Source organism: Carassius gibelio, chromosome B17, assembly GCF_023724105.1.
Source record: "Carassius gibelio isolate Cgi1373 ecotype wild population from Czech Republic chromosome B17, carGib1.2-hapl.c, whole genome shotgun sequence".
Taxonomy (NCBI): Eukaryota; Metazoa; Chordata; class Actinopteri; order Cypriniformes; family Cyprinidae; genus Carassius; species Carassius gibelio.
In genome coordinates this window covers 24069728-24081763 of record NC_068412.1, presented here as the reverse complement: position 1 = coordinate 24081763, position 12036 = coordinate 24069728, and the positions used below count along the sequence as shown (strand labels likewise).

General features: G+C 34.7%; 1 protein-coding gene across 1 annotated transcript; it reads left to right on the top strand.

Moving 5' to 3' along the window:
• The first annotated feature begins 7294 nt into the window (after nt 1–7294).
• LOC127975777 (dimethyladenosine transferase 2, mitochondrial) lies at nt 7295–11692 on the top strand. Its single transcript, XM_052579744.1, has 9 exons — nt 7295–7440; nt 8039–8504; nt 8584–8675; nt 9654–9807; nt 9947–10095; nt 10192–10281; nt 10375–10437; nt 10670–10821; nt 10936–11692. The coding sequence occupies exons 2-9, from the start codon at nt 8060–8062 to the stop codon at nt 11120–11122; spliced, it is 1332 nt and encodes a 443-aa protein (XP_052435704.1). The 5' UTR covers nt 7295–7440; nt 8039–8059; the 3' UTR covers nt 11123–11692.
• The last annotated feature ends 344 nt before the right edge of the window (nt 11693–12036 follow it).

The window sequence follows — 12036 nt, the reverse complement described above, 5'->3', positions numbered from 1 at the left end:
TAGAAATACATCTAAAATATAATAAAAACATGATGTAAAAAGATTAGGATTTTTTTATATTTAATAATATCGAAACATTGAAATATACATAATAACATACATATTACAGTTATATGACTATACTTATTCAAAATTCTCTACATACATAAATGTATGACAAAAAGATTCAATTCAACTGACATTATTCATATAGTAATTTAGAAAATTATATTTTAAAAAAATATGTAAAATACATTCTTATATAATATTAATGTAAATATTTTTTTAACATTTGATGGTAATATTTTGAAAAATGAAAAATTTATAGACATACATATATAATAATAATAAATAAATATGTTAATTAGAATTATATGAAGATGCTAAATATGGTAAAATTAAGAAAACATTTATTTTACATAATATTATTTTGAATATTGCATCCTTTTAATAGTTTTATTTTTTTAAATCTTGTTACTAACTTATTTTCATGGTATATTTTAGAATAGTAGTACCATCTGACTCCTTCATCTGTATAGAGTTAAAGTGCTCATTTCTGAACATATTGTAAAATAAGCTCTTTGAGCTCTGCGACAGCACAAGCATCTTTGGGTTTATTCAGAGCAGCAGTCAGGGACCATCACAATACAGAGCTCTTCTGAGCGGATTATTAACGTTCTGTTTCCATGGCGTTTCTTTTCATCCCCAGTGTTCTCCTGGGTGAGTCCACGCAGACGGCTCTCTGTAGATGAGCCAGGTTATCAGCAGGACTGAAGCACTAATCCCCGGCCAGAAATGACTGTCTTCCGAGCCTGTTTGTCTGCTTTTTTCCTTCCCTCTCAAGTGGAAAGATCCACTCCACAAGGTCACGCTCAGAAAAGCATTGAGCCGCAGTCTGGAAAATGACATACCTGAAATATGATGAATGGCCGGCCCGACCAGCCAAACAGCAAAAAGCAGATGGTGGTTAATACATAGACAGGGAATGGATGAATAAGAGAGCAGGAGGAGGGAGAGAACCGGAAACAGGGCGAGAATGGATACCTTAGGGTGCGTGTGTTTACTCAACTCCAGAACATGACACTAGAAACAAGTGCACGGGAGAATTAGCACAACCTTGTTTAAAAGTATTTGAATAAATAAAGAAGGCCTACTTAAATTACCTGTGAGAAATATTTGATGTTCTGTGACTGACACTTTGGAGTCACAGCACACAAAGAAAGAACTCTATGAAATTAATGATGGCTCTAACCACCACAGACAGGCATCTTTTTTGGCAATGATTTCTATTTTTGACACATCTGTGGACTTGAAATATCTATATATGTGCACAACAAAGAGTAATCTACACCGATTCCAAAAAAAAAAAAGTGTGGAATAGTGTGTTATAAAAGTGTGGAAGACACAGATATCGTCATTTATGGTTCATACAAATGTTACAAAATGAATATTTGCTGAAAATGTATCCTCAGGCCATCCAAGATATAGAGTTTGTTTCTTCGTCTGAACAGATTTGGAGAAATTTAGCATTGCAGGTGCATCTCAAAAAAATGTAATATAATTGAAAAGTTCTTTATTTTTTGTAATTTAATTCAAAAAAGCAAACTTTCTTATATTCTAGATTCATTGCACACAAACTGAAATATTTCAAGAGTTTTGTTTTTGTTTTAATTCTGATGGTTAAGAATTACAGCTTAGGAAAATAAAAAATTCAGTATTTCAAAAAATTGAATATTCCATTCTAAGCTTGATTAGTTTGAATAATTTGGAATCAATATCTCCATAAAGCTTGTCAGCAGATGGAAACATAAAGTTCTCCAAGATCTCCTGGTACAGTAGATGGCTGCATTGACTTTGGACTTAAACACAATGCAGATGTCACAGCTCCCCAAATCATCACTGACTTCAGAAACTTCACACTGGACTTCAAGCAGCTTGGATTCTGTGCCTCTCCAGTCTTCCTCCAGACTCCAGAACTTGATTTCCAAATGAAATGCTAAATTTACTTTAATCTGAAAAGAGGACTTTGGACCATTCAGCAACAGTCCATTTATTTTTCTCCTTACCCCAGGTGAGACGCTTCTTACTTTGTTTCTGGTTCAGGAGTGGCTTGGTTCTAGGAATGTGACAGCAGTAGCTCTTTTCGTCTGAGTGCGGTGACTCTTGATGCGCTGAATCTGACTTCAATCCGCTCCTTGTGAAGCTCTCCCAAGTTCTTGAAACGGCTTTTCCTGACAATCTTCCCAAGGCTGTGGTCATCCTTGTTGGTTGTGCACCATTTTCTACCAATCTTTTTTCCTTCCAGTCAACTTTCTATGAATATATTTTGATACAGCACTCTGTGAACAGCCAGCCATTTCAGCAATGACTTTCAATGACTTTTCCCTCCTTGTGGAGGGTGTTGATGAACGTCTTCTGGACAACTGTCAAGTCAGTAGTCTTCCCATAATTGTGGATGCATGTTCTAATCTAGCTCAAGAGGTACCCAGTATTTATAGTCCAAATTATCCAAACTAATCAAGCTCAGAATGGAATATTCTAATTTTTGAGATACTGAATTTTTAATTTTCCTTGAAATATTTCAGCTTGTGTGCAATGAATCTAGAATATTATAGATTTTGCTTTTTTAAATTAAAAAAAAAAAAGACCTTTTCCATGATATTCAAATTTTTTTAGATGCACCAGTACATCAGTTGCTCACCAATGGATCCTCTGCAGTGAATGGGTGCCGTCAGAATGAGAGTCCAAACAGCTGATAAATACATCATCATAATCCACAACATGACTCCAGTCCATCAATTAACATCTTGTGAAGTGAAAAGCTGTGTGTTTGCAAGAAACAAATCCGTAATTAAGATGTTTTTTTGTAACTTCAAATGGTTTCTTTTAGCTAAAATATGAATCCTTTATCCATAATATTGCTTAATCTCATCTTAATCAGGAGAGGAATATGCACTGTTCATAGGTGAAAACAGTATGAAATGGTTCTTAACAAATATCTTGGTAGATTTCAATTGAAGGACAACAGACAATGCACTTTTTCCCCTCAAGGAAGCATTTTTCTAGATAACGGATTGGTATTTTGGCCAGAAGCAATGGTTTGACATTAAAAATGCCTATGAAGCAATACATTTGTTTCTTACAAACAAGCTTTTCACTTCACAATTGATTAATTGATGGACTGGAGTGGTGAGGATAACTTGTGGTTTATGATGATGTTTTTATCAGCTGTTTGGACTCTCATTCTGACGGCACCCATTCACTGCAGAGGATCCATTGGTGAGCAAGTGATGGAATGCCAAATTTCTCCAAATCTATTCTGATGAAGAAACAAGCTCATCTACATCTTAGATGGCCTGAAAGAGAGCAAATGTGGGTGAACTATTTCTTTAAGGTTCTTCATGGAACCACGAATGCCAATTTTCACTGAAATACAGAAACAATCTCAACATTTATGCACTGTCTGACTGCTGACAACTACTGTATGATTTTCTCGACACACACCATGCAGGAGTATTTGTGAGCTCTGAGAGTTTTGTAGACTCTAATCAAGTGTCAGGAATGATCAGGCTACAGAGAGGGCATGAAAAACTGGTGTGAATTAAATCACAGCAGATCTGTTAGAAATGTCAGTACAGCATCATCCTACACACTTTCTGCTCGGTGGGAGGAAAACGAAAATACAGTATGTGTCTGAAATGAATAGCAATGATGACAACAAACAAGCCAGACTGCCACGAGAAGAAACCTGTAACAAAATGACTTATGACAGTGATACTGATGAAAACTGATGATGCTCTCAACAACAAACCTTGTTTTTCAGATTCGCAACATAGTAAAGTAAGGAGTATATTTTAATTTGGCCTGTATTTGAATAGAAATTTTGGAGCACATTAATGCTTAACTGCTCTGTCAGTGTTGGTGCAACTTGAGTAAAATGGTGAATTAGTTCTGACTCTTGAGGTAATTGGTTTCTGTGAACTTCACTGAATGTATATGTACTCCCTAGGCCATGTTACAAAACAGATACAGTGCAATCATCTAAAAAAAAAGTAGTATGTCATATAGCCCACACCATGCAATAACAAAAATGTCAAATGGTAGCAAGCTATATATTTAGACAGCCATAAACTAAGACTATGATAAAACACACACACACACACACACACACACACACACATTTGTATATATTATAATATATATATATATATGTTAGATTTATATATAATATAATATATAAATATGTTAGATTTATATATAATATAGCCAACTTATATATATATATATATATATATATATATATATATATATATATATATATATATATATATATATATATATATATATATATATATATATATATATATATATAAGTTGGCTATATTATATATAAATCTAACATATTTTTCCTTAAAGGTGTAATGTGTAATATTTACATCAATCTGTTTATAGAAATGCAATATAATATAAATAACTATGTTTTCAGAGGTGTATAAAGACCTTACTTAATGAGCTGTTATGTTTTTATTACCTTAGATACATGCACCTCGGGTCCCCTTACACGGAAGTCGCCATCATCATGTTTCTACAGTAGCTCTACAGAGTGCGTTTAGTAACTTTGTTCTTGCGAATAAAACACCGACACAATGATGAACAAAGTAAATATAATTCCATAATTTAACTTTGCAAAGATATCTCATTGCTCTCTGCTGTCTTCATCAAGGACATCTTTACCTGTGGCGTCCACCGTAACTTCTCTAATATAAAGGAAGGGGTGAGCGGGGGACTGAGCCGCTGGTTGCAATTCTCAACCTCACCGCTAGATGCCGCTAAAATCTACACACTCCACCTTTAATATACACACATAAGATGTGTGTGTATTTATATAAACATAATAAATATACAAGACACTATAACCATATAGTATGTAAACAAACTTTTACGTTGAATTAGATTAATCGCTCTGCTGAATGCAATGTATATCTTACATTTCTTTAAATAATTATTTTTATTTAGGCAACGATGAGTTAAGGCTATCATAAAAAGAAATTCTGTCTTATATATACATATATATATATATATATATATATATATATATATATATATATATATATACACACACACACATATATATATATATATATATATATATATATATATATATATATATATATATATATATATATACACACACACATATATATATATACACACACACACACACACACACACATTTAGACTGAATTAAAAATATCTACACTATACATGTATTTTATATCAAATCTTATGTGTAGCCATTTTAACTAATATTTATGATCATCTAAAAAAAGTTTTTAATTTAAGTTTTTAATTTAGTTACCATTTTTATCATAGAAGAATTACATATTACCACTGTTGATATGACATAGTCCAACTGAAATGGAAAGTCAAATTAAGCTAAATATCTATATTGTCTCTTTCACAGCAGATGGTTATAATGCTGTTCTGAACAGTGTCTAACTTTACACAAGCTACTCAAAAGACTTCAAGCTGTGTGGAGTTATTATACATAAAAATGCACAAAACGATAGTGTCAATCAATTAATTACATTTGCATTAATTAATAAAAAAAAACCTGCCAAAAAATATGAATGCGTCGGATGTGCAGTGAAAACTTATTAATTCTGCTAATTAGCTAAAACTGCCTTCACTAAAAGTAACGTTTGGCAATTTAAAAGCAGTTTAGAGGTATTTTTCTCATCCAAAAGATGTGTTAAGTCTTTATACAATAGATTCGTTTATTTTAGGTAGCCAATGTAAACAGCACTTTAATGTCGGACACACATTATTAGCCAATTAGCTGTAAAATAGTGAGTGCAGCAACGTCAGTGAAAGAGCAACAGCGCCCCCTAGAGACCACACTCAGACGTGTCATGCAGAACTCGTGCATTTTATCCTCCATCAGTTTATGACTGCTTTGAATCCATTGATCAAACTCATTTCATATCACAAAAACATGGGTTAAACGGCAGAAGAGAAGAGAAGCATGCAGAGATTTCTGCTTTTTACTTTAGCTTTTTTAGTAATGCCACAAATACCATGGTATTGCAGTGCATATATGTCATTTACATACCAGTGGCCTTCACAGACCTGAGGGGCAGGGGCAAAGCGACGTTGCTGGGGGTTTCAAACGGTAGAAATGCACTGCATTATTTTTATTATTATAATTATTTATTTATTTATTTAGCATTTAAATGCAATATTTCCTTCGTTCAATAAACTATACTGTGCGTTGGTCAGTAAGAATTCTCTTAGGTGCCTGAAACCTTTAAAAAAGAAAAAATGCAGTGAGAGAAAACTTATTCAGATTTATTCAGATTCAGATTTATACCTGTAAAACAAGTTCTTGTCAATGTGCTAGTTCCTTCAAATCAGTTAAGTATAGTTCTTTGACAAGCATTGACTTTTTGTCAGGATCAAGTCTTGGTGTATCACTATGCCTCACTTCACTATGAGTAAACTTCAGTGTAGAGGATTTATCACTTAAAGTGGTTTGCTTACCATCAACTTGAAACTGAAGGAACATCTGCAAATGAAATATTTCAACTTTTTTATGACAAATGGATAAACATCTCGAGTTTTGTCATCTAGAATTTCCTCATTGGATCCATTGCTTTCATATGCCAAAAAGAACAGTAATTCAGGTGACAACATTTTGTGGTCATCTCCCAAATTTGTAAATGAGTTATTCTGAATGATTGATTGTTTCATCTGGTGCACTCTGAGATTTAAATTGCAAGCCAATTACAATTACAACATCATGTTCCACACTTGGATCTTGTATGCAAGGATTTTGTGAAGAAAAAATAATAATAACGTTTGGATAAGTGGTCAGATTAAATATATTCCACTGTATCAGTAAGAAGGTCAACAGATTAATCAGAAAGAATATTTATTAAAATGTATTTTTGCTCTATGGAAACAGTAATAGTTTATGCCCTGAGTTTGAACGCCAGTACGGACAGATAACACTAATTTGCATAAACCAAAAATAAAATAAAATAAAAATAGGAACACTTGCAAAATGATTTAAAAATACGGACCATTACCTGGAGTTTGACAATTATTTTTTACTATGTGTGGAAAAACATTTGGCCCTTTGTGTTTCAATACATCCTGTTTTCACCACATCTGATATTTTCATAATTATTTATATACTTTATAAATTTAGACGAATGTTTCCTGCATATAATAATATTAGAATAACAGAATAACAAATAATAGAATAATAATATTAATGCATCCAAGAATGCGCAAAACTGGCGCGTCGCGGCAACATGACGTACATTGTGCGCCGCACCAATAGGATTGCGGCACTATCGGGTCAACAACATGCGGGGTTCAATGTCACAGATGCGCGTGATGCGCAGCTTTGAGCTTTCATTAATGTAGATCTCGTGGTCAAGAACCGTGTTATTTGAGGTTAGTTTGAGTTCAGATTATCTATAGATGTGTAGCCAATAATCTGCATGTGTTTAATTTATCACGACAGTAAACGAGTAACATTACATTTCTCTGCCACAGCATTGAGCAATAGTACGTTATGTGATGCATTTAACCAAGGTTCAAATGTGCATTTACAGAGTTATTTCCAGTAAAGTATATAAGAGTTACGCGAAGAAAATTTCTGATCATAATTTACTTATATAACCACGTGAAATTGCTACATTGATGCCTAGTCATTTAAAACAAGGAAATATCAGATTTTTAACACGTTTTTCTAGTAAATTTTCAACTAAAAAACATTTTATCTGTTGAAAATTGCTTATTGTGTTTACAGTCTCTATAAAATTACTTTATTGGAATGCATATTATAAATAATTTATAACATTTTAAAGTTTTTTAAAGGGCTTGAAAACCCTATTATATTTTTTATTTAACATGCACTATATAATATTAATATATTATTTATAATATGCATATATAATGCATATATTGTAAATGCAACAGTATTGCATTAAAAAAAATGAATTGGTGAGGTTTGGATTTACTATTTTTATTGCATATTATATGATTTCAGGCTTCAAGCGTGTTGGTCATCATGGCAGGGTGTGGAGGATGTCGGTTTTTTGTCCTGACTTTAAGAACATTCAGTGGAACATCAAGATCTGCAGCACACTGTGCTCTGCCTTTAACTAAGCACAGGACTTTGTCCACCTCACTGAGAACTTTCTCTCTAGACCCATTCCCCTCCGGGTCAAGGAAGACCCCGGCTCAGGTGGGCAAACCAGAGCGAATTTCTCCATCCTCAGGAGGCGTTCAGAGGAACCTCTCTGCTGTCGCCGTGCCCCTGCAGGGACAGTTTCGCCCCCTCTGCCGGTATGATCCTTTAGATTTGGGTGATGTGGAGGAGAACACACAGAAAGCACTGGCCTGTAAACACCTGAGACGGTTCATAGTAGACCCTTCCCTCGCAAGAATCGTGACTGACCACCTCGCTGGAGACATTGATGATGGGAAAGCTGTTATATTTGAGTGTAACCCAGGTGTGTGTTCCTCAACCAATAATTAAATGCTGTCAGTATTTGTAAATATATTAATTTGGGTTTTGTCTCTTGTCCGCAGGTCCTGGGGTGTTGACACGCGCTCTGCTGAACCGTGGGGCTCAAAGAATAGTTGCTCTGGAAAGTGATACAAACTTCCTTCCTGAGCTGAAGGTAGACGTCTGAAATGATCTCATCTCATTCTGCTCCCTCTCAGCTTTTATTTCCCTAATAAATAACCTAGAGGTGTGCAATATGGCAAAAATATCAAGGCACAGTATTTCTCAGGCAGGATGACAATCCACTGTCTTATTATTTCTTCTTTTTTTATTATTTTGTAAGTTAATCAACTTATTTTCCTATTAAATTCCCTATTTCCCCTACTGAATTAAGTAAATAAATTTTGGATTGTTATTAGAACTACATCAGTTATTCAGAACTCACCCTGATGCCGTCTAAGATGAGTTTGTTCTTCATCAGAACGGATTTGGAGAAATGCATTACATCACTTTCTCACCAATGGATCCTCTGCAGTGAATGGGTGCCGTCAGAATGAGAGTCCAAACAGCTGATAAAAACATCATCATAATCTGCGCAACCCCAGTCCATTAGTTAACATCTCAGGAATTAAAAAGCTTCATGTTTATTTAAATAAGAAGCTTAACTTCAAACTGTTGCATCCACTTAAAATAGTCAACTGTCCGTAATATTGCTTTCTCCAGTGAAAAAAGTAATCTCATCTAAATCAGGAAAGAAATATTTATTCACAGATTAAGTGTTGTTTACTAGACGAAGCATTATAATGGATTATGAACTGGTATTTTGACCAGAAGAGATGCTTTAAAAACAACTTAACAATGGCTCTGCAGCTTTTCATTTCACAAGTCATTTTTTTTAAAAGCTATTTGAACTCTCATTCTGACGGCACCCATTCACTACAGAGGATCCATTGGTGAATTAATTTACGTAATGCTAAACCAATCTAATACTACCGTAATGCTAAACCAAAAAAATAAACCAAGACCCACATCCAGCTGCTCCTCCTCCCAGCTGTTTACTTTTATTTGATTACGAAGAACATCAATGTCAATGTAACCGCGATAGATATGAATCAAAAACAGCACACCTCTAAAATAACCTTTGATCTTAAAGGACCTGGAGCACAGACTGGAAGGGCAGCTGGATGTGGTTCATTGTGACTTCTTTAAACTGGATCCCATCGGCCAGGGCAGCATGAAACCTCCGGCCATGTACTCCGAGAAGCTCTTTTCTGACCTTGCCATCTCTGAGGTTCCTTGGTCAGCAGGTTAGTGGCCTAAACATTCAGAGTATTGTGAAAGGGCAGAAAGAAGGAAAATAACATGAGAATGAGGAAACAATCCTTTTAATCAAGGAATAAATGTGTGATTTAAACGTTTTTTGATTTCTTCCCATTTCTTGAGCAGATGTCCCAGTCAAAATTGTGGGCATCTTCTCACAAAGGAATGAGAAGAACATACTGTGGAAGCTGATTTACAACCTGTTTGAACGCCGCTCCATTTTCCAGTACGGACGTGTGGAGCTGGTCATGTTTATCAGCCAGAAAGAATACACTGTGAGTTTGCATATCTCCATCTACGATATATAAGTAGCAGTGGTTTGAGCTTTCAAGCTGGATCCAAGTATGAATTAGGATTTATTTCTCTTTCAGAAACTAGTGACCCGTCCAAGAGATTATAAGAACTACCAGGCTTTCAGTGTCCTCTGGCAGATGGCCTGTGATATTGAGTTACTGCATGAGGTGAGACATTTTAATCATTATTAATTATCAATTAATGATTGGTGTGTTTGTGCATGGTACTGTATTTGTGCATTTCTGCTTTTTCATTACCAGGAGCCATTGTCATCCTTTCTAACTGTAACCAAGAAGACTGGAAGGCCCTCCTCAAAGAAGACTGTAAGTATTGGCACACAGGTACTATCACTATTGTATTATTGTACTATTGTGTCATCACATCCTTCTTTCTAATGAATTTGATTGTAAGTCTTCTTAATCAATAACTTGAAACCATTAGTAAAAATTAGTCTGAATTGATCAATGAGTCACTGGTCTGAGCCAGACTGAATGAACGTAGATTTATCTCTCACTCACTTAATTACAGGTTATGTTCGTTTTTTTTTCTCCCCAGCAATCCCAGAGTGATAACCTTTGCTTAGTGCGGATAACTCCACGTGAGGACTTGTTTAACTCTCACCTGACTCCCTTGAACGGCAGCACTCTGGTTATGATGGTGAAACAATGCCTCGCCAAAAGGAAATGCAGACTGATAGAACAAATTAAGTAAGTTTATGAACTCTGGCCTCTATTTCGATACAGACTAGAGTTTGTGATGCTCTAAACCTATAGAAAGGCGGCTGTGTCCATACTTTCCTTTTGTATTCTGTGTTTTCAAAGCTCATGGAGTCCCGGCAGTGGATCAGAACTCATTTCAAAGCTGGGCTTCCTTGACGACACAATGACAGGCGATGTTTATCCTGGTGAGTTCAAGCGTCTGTTTGAGCTAATGGAGCAGTCCGGAAACTTCACTCAGAGCTGGCTTTATGAAGAGACGCTGGAAACCTCAAACACTGGTCACGCATAACACAGCCATGTACAGACATGCAGAGCTAATCATGGATGGAGAACAAAAGACATTGTTTTATATGGAAGAGACAGCTAAAGAATTGCTTAAAGAAACTCAAATCCTTAATGATGACTAAAAGGCTATTTAGACTGTCTTGTCTTTACATTGTGTTTGGTCATAAAATGTGGACTGGAGGAGCTGGTTTCATCAGTGCTCGTTTTGGTTGTCGGTGACTGCTGGTTGGATACCTTTTGGACGAGTTTGAAGATGTTTTACAGCATCAAAAATAAAGATACCGTCACATTTTCAGAGAGCTATTGTTGCCATGCTGAAGCCATGAAGACACTAACCATTAAGTGTGTACTACAAGTACACCAAACACCCGCTTGATCTCTGACAGTAAGTAGGAAATATAACATTTGAACATTACAGGAATAAAAACTATTTGTAATTCTAATGATTACATTACCAAACCCATTAACAATGAATTTTTGACTGTTTCCTTGTTTTTGTCTTTTTTTTTTTTTTATGTGTGTTGTATTTAAATATATGAATTTTTAATAAACAACAAATAAATGACTACATGAATGTAAGAATTGCTTGGTTTAAAAAAAAAAAAGAAAATAGTCATGCACTTAGTATCTATCTATCTGTCTGTCTGTCTATCTATCTATCTATCTATCCATCTATCTCTCTGTCTGTCTATCTATTTATCCATCTATCCATCTATCTATCAGAATATTATGAAGAACCAAACCTGTAGAAAGAAAGAAATGTAATCAAAGGGGAGTAAATGACTTGCTAAAATAGATGCAACTGTTTCAATAAATTTAATTTAGTTCAGAATTGTCCTTACTTTTCCCTCATTATTTTCTTTTTCTTTTGTTTTTTCATTATTTTTATTTATATTTTTCACATATTATGTTATGAAA